At 66.8% G+C, this 9,078-nt stretch overlaps 2 protein-coding genes across 2 annotated transcripts in view; both read right to left on the bottom strand.

Moving 5' to 3' along the window:
• Positions 1-1,587: 1,587 nt before the first annotated feature.
• FOXS1 (forkhead box S1) lies at positions 1,588-3,259 on the bottom strand. Its single transcript, XM_025212212.1, is given in 2 exon segments — positions 1,588-2,126; positions 2,129-3,259. Coding segments are annotated over 2 exon segments (1,350 nt in total). The 5' UTR covers positions 3,138-3,259; the 3' UTR covers positions 1,588-1,785.
• A 1,770-nt stretch (positions 3,260-5,029) lies between these two features.
• Positions 5,030-9,078, bottom strand: part of LOC102379618 (interferon regulatory factor 4-like) — a 5,432-nt gene continuing 1,383 nt past the window's right edge. Inside the window, exons 3-9 of the mRNA XM_006030534.2 lie at positions 8,885-9,074; positions 8,677-8,780; positions 8,140-8,251; positions 6,950-7,060; positions 6,075-6,470; positions 5,579-5,697; positions 5,030-5,192 (exon numbers count right to left, since the gene is read on the bottom strand). Of these exons, the coding sequence (XP_006030596.1) occupies positions 5,052-5,192; positions 5,579-5,697; positions 6,075-6,470; positions 6,950-7,060; positions 8,140-8,251; positions 8,677-8,780; positions 8,885-9,074 (1,173 nt within the window). The 3' untranslated portion in view covers positions 5,030-5,051. The remainder of the gene's footprint in view (positions 5,193-5,578; positions 5,698-6,074; positions 6,471-6,949; positions 7,061-8,139; positions 8,252-8,676; positions 8,781-8,884; positions 9,075-9,078) is intronic.

Here is a 9,078-nt window from a genome sequence, read left to right as displayed (position 1 = left end):
ACGCAGGCTGCCCTGGCCCCGCGGGCGGGTGGAGAAGGGCTCTGGGTGTGTCCCAGACTCTCCTGTCCTTGGCTGCACTCTGCGCGGGTCTGGCAAGATCCCACGGGAAGGCTAAGCCCCAGCCGGGCACCCTGCTCTTGGACCCAGCCTCGTGGGGTGCTGTGCTTGCCCGGAGCCATACAGAGGAATAGAAGCAAATGCCCAGCTGGGCGGGGGCACTCGCGGGTGCCTGCGGGCAGGGAAACCTGCTGGTTTTTTTGTCCTTCGAGGCCCCTCCAGATTTGGCCAGGCCTAGGAGCAGGAGCCGGTGGCACGGGATGTGGGCAGGCTGTCCTGGCTCCCCATCCTGTTGCTAATGGCTGTGACCGATGCGCCTTCCTCTCCCGGCACTGCCCCGTTTGGGAGGGAGAGGAGGGCCTGGGGGCCATGTTACCTCGCGCGGCGTATGCCGAGCTCGTGCCCTACTTTGTCCCTGCTTCCCCCACCCCGGTGCCCGGCAGCAGTTCCCAGTGGCTTCTGGTGAAGGGGCTTCAGCCCCCGCCTTGGCTCTTCCTGACGCCGGCCCGGCTGCCTGCACGAGGCCGTCGTGGGTTGTCCCTGCAGCTCTGGGGAGCACAGGCGTCCCGCCCCGGCTGGGCAGGGCGTGTGGGGGAATGAGGAGGGATGAGGGGCAGCTGGGTCATTCGAGACCAGCCCCTCGTGGGCATCCTGGCGTGGGTCCTGGGGGGCGAGGGCACGGCTGCAGCCCAGCCCTGCCCCACGCCCCGCACATTTCCTAGGGAGTCACCGGGGAGCTGTGATTCAGGCCCACGTGGCCCCCTCCCTTCCTGGCCGCGGCCCGCCAGCCCCGGGTGATTAAGGCCAGAAGAATTCTGCAGACTGCGCTCACTTTCCCTTGCTCGGCTGCGGTCTGCCCGCGGCTCCGGGCCCTGCCGACGGGCTCCGTCCCGGCTGGTTGCAGGACAAGCGGCTCCCTGGGCAGCGCTGCGCTGGACTGGGCTGTTCTCAGGCTCCAGGCACTGGAGCAGCTGGAAAACCCCGGCAGGTCCCGTTCCCTCCCTGGAGGGCAGCCCCACCACCCCGTTCCCAGGCCTCCCGGTCCTCTGACCCCGGTGACGGGAGGTTTGCAATCGTCCTGGCCACGGCTCTGGGAACTGCCACCTTCCCAGCTCACAGCCCTGCCCAGGCGAGACGGGGATCCCAGCTGGGACCTGGCGTGAAATCCTGGCCTGAGCCAGGGACGCGGTTGTATCAGGGGGATGAGGCTGCCCCGATACTTGCACTGCGCTAGCCCCATGGCACTGTGGCTAGTTACCACGGATGCTGCATACATCTGGCCCTGGCCCCGTAGGCTCCCCGGGGAGGGCATTTCCCTGGGGCTGCTCCATGGATGGGAGCCCGGGGTCCGTGGTGAAGCTTGGTTGCCAGTGCAGAGCAGGTGGGACGTGCCCTCGCTGTGCCCAGGGACAAGTGACCTGTGAGGGGCAGGGAATGGGGCGCCCCTCCCATCCGTGGGGTGCCAGGGCAGCAATGTCCCCCCACCCCAGCACGGGCCCAGGCAGACACTAAAGCAGGCAGCAATGGGGGAATGTGCTTTATTCCGCAGGCTGGCACCGAGTCTGTCCCCGGTCCCGTAGGATACAAGCTGGGGCAAAGGGGTTGGTGGCAGTGTCGGACCCCCAGGGATCCCCCCGGCAGCCGGGTGCGTGCGGGCTGTGCCGGGCAGTCCCCAGCGGGAGGCAATAACTTACACGGAGCGTCTCTCTCTCCCTCAGCCTGCTCCCGTCACTCGAAGAAGAACATGCCCGGTGTCCGGTAGATGCATTTGGGCAGCCCCAGGTGGTAGCTGTTGCCCCCTTGCAGGGGGAAGGCGCCCCCGGGCCAGGACTCCTTCTGGTCCCCGGGCAGCTGGAGGGCTGGGTGGAAGGGGGGCGGCTGCACGGGCGCCCCGGGGCCAGCAGGCTGGGCCGAGCTGAGGATGTGCTCCAGGGCCGAGCTGCACGGGCGCTCGTTCATGCAGAAGCTCAGCGCCTGCACACGGCACTGGTAATTCCCGCTCAGGGCGTCGGTGCCCGCGCAGCCGAAGGAGCCGAACACGGGCAGCGCCGGCTTGACGTAGGCCTCGCCGGACCCAGCAGCGGGGCGGCGAACCCCGGGGCCACCTGGCTGAAGGGCTGAGCCAGCCCCAGGGCGGGGGCTGCCGGCTCCTTGGTCTCCAGCACGCTCTCAGTGAGCAGTGCATCCGGCAGCGAGTCCTTGATCTCAGGGGCCGCCTGGCTCAAGCGCTCCCCAGGGCTGGTGTAGGGGCTCAGTCGAGGCATCGGGATGTGTGGCTGGAGCCCCCCAAAGATGGGCTCCTTCAGCAGGGGCGGCTCCTGCCCCCGGCTCTCTGGCAGCGGGTAGCACGGCTCCTTAAAGAGCTGGGGCTTGGGCTCCGGCCCCTCCGGCAGGTACAAGCACGCCTGCCGGGGCTTCTGCAGGTACTTCCTGGGCTGCTCCGGGCACCGGGCACCGGGATCCACGCTGCTCTGGGCACGCTCCTTGGCATCGCCCTGTGCCTCCCCGGAGAGCGTCTGGCTGGCACCGCTTGGCTCTAGCGGGGAATAGCCACCCTCGGTCTTGATCTCCGGGGCTGGGGCTCGGGCTGGGGGGACCTGCCGCGCGCGGGGCTTGGACGGCTTCTTGCGCGTCTCCTCGGCCTCGGCGCCCGGCGCGTCTCCTCGGCCTCGCTTGCGGGTGAAGCGGCGGTTGTAGCAGTCGGGGTCCAGCGTCCAGTAGTTGCCCTTGCCCGGCTTCTTGTCGTCGCGGGGCACCTTGACGAAGCACTCGTTGAGCGAGAGGTTGTGGCGGATGGAGTTCTGCCAGCCCTGCTTGTTGTCCCGGTAGAAGGTGAAGTGGCCCATGATGTAGCGGTAGATGCCGTTCAGCGTGATCCGCTTCTCCGGCGTGCTCTGGATGGCCATGGTGATCAGCGCGATGTAGCTGTAGGGCGGCTTGGCGGGCTCGCCGGCCGGGGGCTGGCCCCTGCCTGCCGTGCTGCCCGCGTATGGCGCCAGCACCATGCCCAGGTTGCTGCAGGCACCTGGCTCGGGTGGGACGCGCAGAGAGGAGGCCGGAGCGGGATACTCCAGTTGCATCCTTCCCCTTGTCCCCTGCGCGGCCGCACGCTGCAGCCTCCTGGCCCCGAATGCGGGAAGCCCTGTCCCGGCTCCGTTAAAACTCTGCCGCAGCCCAGCCCCCCGACAAAGTCCCTCCTCTGGCCCGGAGCAGCGCGGGGGCCGCCCAAGGCGGAGCGAGGGGGGAGCAGGGGCCGGTTGTCTGTCTCTTGCTGGATCTCAGCGGTGCCTGAGCCGACAGGGCAGGACCGAGGCGTCTGGGGAGGAAACGCAACCTCGGGCTGGCAGATCCAGCCCAGCCAGCGCAGCAGTTCCCAGACAGAGTGGGTGGGACGGGGAGAGGGAATGGATGGCGGGGCGGCATGGAGAAGTGGGGAGGGCTACTGCCAGGCTCGTGAGCCTGTAGGCTTGCTCCCCCACTGGGACCCCCCAGCTTCCTCTCTCTCTGGGCATGGGAGGTTTCTCGCCAAGGGTGCTGGCGCTGGTGGGGGGCTGGCCGTGTGCCCAGATAGGGATGCACCTTGCGGCGGCCTGGGACAGTGGAGCCCGAGCTCCCAGCCAGCGCTGTGTTTCCAGGGAGGAGAGGAGAGGCCAGGCTGGGGCTGGGGGCTGCAGGTGGGGGCATGGTCGTGCAAGAGGCTGCCGGGAGCTTGGCTTCCCTGGGCAGAAGATGCTGGTTTGTCCTGGTAGCAGGGACTCCTCCAGGCTCCCACTCCCTCTGGCCGAGGCTCAGGAAAGTCCCAGGTCCCTGAGCGGCGCTGTCGCTCCCCTGGACTCCTGCACCCCCTCTTCCACCGCTCGGGCGCTGAGACGACCCCTCCACCCTGCAGCCACCTGCCAGCCAGGAGCGCTGGGCGTGCGATGCACGAGTGCTCCACGGCGCTCAGCCCTGCCCACGCGGATGTGCCCACCTCGGGGCACTTCAGCAGCAGCCTGCCCCCCACGCCTCCCCGGGGCCGTGTCCCAGGCCGGGCTCTCATGGCCACGTGCTCCCAAGGGTCAGCGTTTCCTGGCAGCCAGCCCTTTCTTCCCAGCTCACATCCTGTCCCCTGCTCAGCGCACAGCTGCGGAGCCGGAGCCCCAGGGGCTGGGAAGCCGGGGAGCAGGGGACAGGCAGTGCCTTGGAGGGGATCCACGAGGTCCCAAGAATGTCCCTGCCCCGAATCGGGGCCGGAAACTCTCAGAGCATGAGCGCCTGCTTGCTCCCTGGGCTTCCCGCCGGGTGACTGGGGACGTGCTATTGGATTCCCGCCGTGCTCGCTGGCTCTTTGCTTTTTTTAAACTTCCCTTAGCAATTTGCTCAAAGCTTGAAACAGAAAACTCTGCCCCCCCAACCTGGGAAGAAGAAACTTTCTGGCTGGGAAGTGTCCAGCTGGGCTGTGGCGAAGCCTGCCAGACTGCTTTCCAGGGGCTGCGCAGCTGTTCACGCAGGGACGGCGACCAGGCATGTTTTATTTAAGTATTCATCTAAAAAAGCAGGGTCCCTGGGTGACGTGTGGCTCCCCGCTACAGCAGCCGGAGCAGGGGCATCACAGCTGTCCTGATCCAAACCAGACCAAACGTTTCTTCTGAATAAATACAGCGAGTCCCATCCCGACCCCTTGTCCCCAGTCTGGGCTCGGCTCCCGGCACACCAATCCTTGCGTGCAGAGCTTGCGTCTGCACGGCGTGGCTGATTGAAACGCTGCCAGTCCTACTGGTGCTGGACCTGTCTCAAGCCCCCCGGCCTGCAGGTCGGAGCACGCGGGGGCAAGTGGCCGCCCAGGGCTGTGCTGAACGTGGGGCTCCATGACGAGGGCTGCGACTGACGTGGGGTGGGGGATGCAAGCTGCTGGGAATCGCCTCTCCCACGCTACCTGCGGGAGCTCCTGGGCGGGTTGAGGCCCCGTCCTGATCCCAGCTCGTGCTCTCTCGCTCTCTCTCCCTCTCAGCAGCTCAGGGCTGGCACAACTGCTTCAGGATATGGATGATGTGGCTGGACCCATCGCTGGCACTCGGTGGCACAGAGTCCTGGAGCAACTGCGGCCCCATCCGTTGGGCGCAGTGGAAGAGCTCGCGAGCGAACACCGGCTCGATCTGCAAAGCCAGAGCGGGCAGGTCACCCCGGGCAGGAGGCGGGGAGGCTTGCCTGTTCCTGGGCATACGAACACCCCCGGGGTCACCTCCCCGGCACCATGGCAGCTTGCTCCTTGCTGCTCTGACGTCCCAGCAGGTGAGTCGGGATGGAGGGAGCGCGGGCACCTTGCGGCAACAGGAGCTCAGCCCTGCTCTGCCCCTCAGTGCGCCAGGTTGGCCTCGGCGCCTGCAGGCCCAGAGCCCCCTGCCTGGCTCTTGGGCTCAGGAGTGCAGGAGACAATGTGGGGCCAGAGCCTGGGGGCAAGGAGTGTGGAAGGGGGCAAGAGACCGGGCAGCCTGTGCCCCCCTCTGAATGCACGCAGCGGCGTGCCACCCCGGGTACTCACGTGGGCCATGATGAGCTTCTGGAAGTTCTGCCCGGGGCTGGCGGGGAACTCCTCCCCAAAGCAGAGGTGGATCTGGTACTGGGGCACGGGCTCCCCGCGGCTCAAGTACCCGCGCAGCTCTGCAACCACAAGCATTTGCAGCGGTGACTCGGGGCTCTCCCAGCGGAGCGGGGCAGCGCTGGGCAGGAGCTCAGGTCCCAGCTGGAATATGCCAGTGTGCCCGCCTGGTCCACAGAGCAACAATGCTGCAGCCCCCAGCATGACATGGCTGTTGTGGGGCCTCCTGGCTAGGGAGCAGGGGCAGCAGCGGTACAAGGCAGGCAGCACGGCCGAGAGGGTTGGATTCAGCCCAGGTGTGGGGAACCCCCATGTACCCCAACAGGGCACAGCACCCTCCTGACCCCATCCTGGGAGCCCAGGAGAGCAGGGAGCTGCAGGCCCTTGCCTGGGACGATACGGTGCCGCTGGGCTGGGCTGGGCTGGGCTGGGCACTTACGCTGCAGGAACTGCTGGGTGTCCAGGAGTTTGTAGGTCTTCTCTCTCTCCAGCTTGTTGGGCCGGTCGTGGTGCGGCGCCAGGGGCCCGTTCCAGTACACCCGGCCCTGGCACTGGCGCTTCATGAAGACACCTTCGGGGGCCACCCACAGGAGGACGCCGCGGTCCAGGTGAGGCAGGAGTCGCTCCAGGACGTCCAGGACGCTGGCCACCCCGCTGTGGGTGCTGAGCAGGCGCGGGGGCGGGAAAGGGATCTGCTCCATGCAGGACGGGCCGTAGAGGCGCTCGTTGTCGGCGGGCACAGGGCGGTAGGTGATGACGCAGCCCTCGGCCGTGTGCGTGGTGAACTCGGTCACCAGCACATCGCAGTAGTACAGCCGGATGTGCAGCCAGCAGTCTGCGGGGCACAGCAGGGTCGGGGAAGGACGCCGGGGTGGGGGCCATCCCGTGCACGGGGCTCTGACTCCCAGCTTCACCCCGGCAAGGCAGGCCCCAGAGCAGCTGCTGCCCTGTCCCGGCAGGGATGGAAGGAGGTGGGCACTTTTCTGGGGGACGCACTCGATAGGAAGTGTGCGTTTAGCTCCCTTCACCCCCTTCCCAGGGGAAGTCAGAGGGAAAGCTGGTCCGTAGGCCTGCAACCTCCGACCGGCTCTGTCTGCCGTGTGGTAAGAGGACGCCAGGTGGCTCCACGGAGCAGCCTGTGTCTGCGCAGCCCTGCCCGGGCTCCCTGCCCGCCACGCTCCTCCTCACCCAGCACGGCTGCGGGGAGAGGGGCCCCTCCGAGCTCCTAAACCCCCACGGCTTCGCTGTCCCAAGAGTGAGGTGTACCTGAACCCCGTGGGGCAGAGGATGCTGCCGGCGCCTTCCACTCCCTACCTGAGTTGTTGATGTTGTCGACGGGCACGTAGCTGGGGCAGGACGGTGGGCTCTGCAGCAGGTGGCCGTGGGCTGGGTTCCAGCCGTAGAAAACCCCCTTCACTCGGTATCCTAGGAAGGAAGCCGGCAGGGAGATGGTGGAGGGGGCGGCTGCCTGGAGCTTTCCCAAGTCACGCACTTTCTGTCCTTGCAGACACGGGATCATGCTCGTGCCCACAGCCCCTGCCCCTGGGAGTCCTGACACCGCTGCAGGGGCGTCCCCGGCTGTTCCCGGAGACATGCTGCGTTGGGCATGGTAGTCAGGTGCCAGGGTGTGCCGTGATGATTCAGGGTGTTACAAGGGGTCAGAGGGGCATGTCCCTGCTGCCGCCTCCCCCTCCTGCCTGCTCTGCCCCACGGGAGCTGGCCCAGGCAGAAGGAGGACAAGGTTTGCCTCCCGCAGCGGGGGCAGAGCCTGCTGCTCTGCAGGCCTCTCCCTGCCTGGCCTTTGTCTCTCTGCACATTCTTGTTCCCCTGCCCCGTTAATCCAGCTGCTCCATCCAGACACACTGGAAATTCCTGATGGCAGCGCGGGGAACAGGACTACGAGGAAACATGGATGTCCTCCCCCACGGAGATCGTGGCATGAAGCAAGAGCACCCTGCCTGCAGCTCCCTGCTGCAGTCATCGAACGGGGAGTTAGTGGGGGTGAGGGCACAACAGAGCCAAAGGCACAGTGGGTGTGGGGAAAAGAACCAGGAGCCCTGCTCCCCTCGCTGGGTTTTAATCACGTGCCACACTTCAGCAGCCGCTCTGGGACCAGGGCCGCAGCATACGGCCTCGGCACCAAGCAGGCTGGCAGCCCCGCAAAACTCCTCGCTGTAGGTAGCAGGGACATACTGACCAGCGAGGGGCTGAGCAGAAATGCTTCCTGATCTGGGGCCCGGCGTCAAGGGGACTGGACCTCAAAGTCTGCTCTGGGGCTGCTTCCACGAATGCCAGAGCTCGTGCGGTGAAGGAAGGCCCCCCCCAAAAACCAGGGAAGCCTCAGTCAGTGTCCTGAACAAACCTGCTTCCCCATCTCAGGGGGGGTTTGGGTCCAGACCTGATCAGAAGCAACGGGGCAGGCGGGAAGGAGCTGGGTAGAAAACAACGTGGTTAGAAAGGGTGCTGGTGCTGGCGCGGGGCCAAGGGCCGGGCGTCCTCCTTACCCTGCTCTGCAGGATGGCTTGGCAAGAGAGAGACAGGCGGCACTGGAGAGCCCTGGTCCGTCTCCGTCCCATCCTTCTTGCTCTCCTCCTCTGTGTCTGAGGACGCGCTGGCCTGCAGAGGGGGGAACCAGGCCCCGTGAGCGCAAGCAGACGGAAGGAGCTGGCAGGTCGTGCCTGGACCTGCTTGCCAGGAGACCCGTGTTCATCTCTGCTCAGACTCTGGCTGCCTCGCTGGGCATTGCCGGGCAAGTTGGTCCCTTCTCTAGACCCCGGCCCTCGTGTGTAGGATGGGGACAAGCCTTGCGTGTAGGATGGGGAGTGACAGGAGCAGGCAGCGTGGGGCAAGGATGGGACGCGGGGCGGATGAGATGCACCAGCTGCCGTCTGGATGGAGGAGAGGGAATGGGTAGGGGGATTGACCATGGCAGCATGGGACGGCCTGGGAGGGATGTGCGAGGGGTGGGAAGGGACAGCTCGGGGGCGAGAGGAACTAGAGAAGAGTCGCGTCGGTGCAAAGTCCCCCCACTTGGCTCCCACCTTGTCCAGCCCGTGGTTAGCTACCGTCAGAGGGTGCCTGGCAGTGCCGGGCTGGCTCAGCCGCTGCTTTTCCAGGGCAGGGGACTCCAGGCGGCCAGCCTTCTCTGCAGGGAGACGAGGAAGACCTGTGACACCGCGGCACAGCGTCCTGCCCCGAGCAGCTGCTGGACGGCGGCGGGGCAGCCGCGGAGAGCGGGAGGGCACCTACCCGGCTCCCTGGCGCCCTCGGACACGATCTGGTAGACCTTGTAGGGCTCGGAGATGTCCAGCTGGCTGCGCTCCGGCACCTCCTGGAAGTCCGTGCTCTTGTTGAGCGCGCAGCGCAGCCGCGTCTTCCAGGTGGACGGGTCCGCCTTGTCCGTGCCCTCCTGGTACTTGCCCTTGTAGACGGCCCAGGCCTGC

The sequence above is a fragment of the Alligator sinensis genome, unplaced genomic scaffold (genome assembly GCF_000455745.1).
Source record: "Alligator sinensis unplaced genomic scaffold, ASM45574v1 scaffold1032_1, whole genome shotgun sequence".
Classification (NCBI taxonomy): Eukaryota; Metazoa; Chordata; order Crocodylia; family Alligatoridae; genus Alligator; species Alligator sinensis.
Note: the sequence above shows the minus strand (reverse complement) of the source record. Positions and strands in the feature narration are given on the sequence as shown.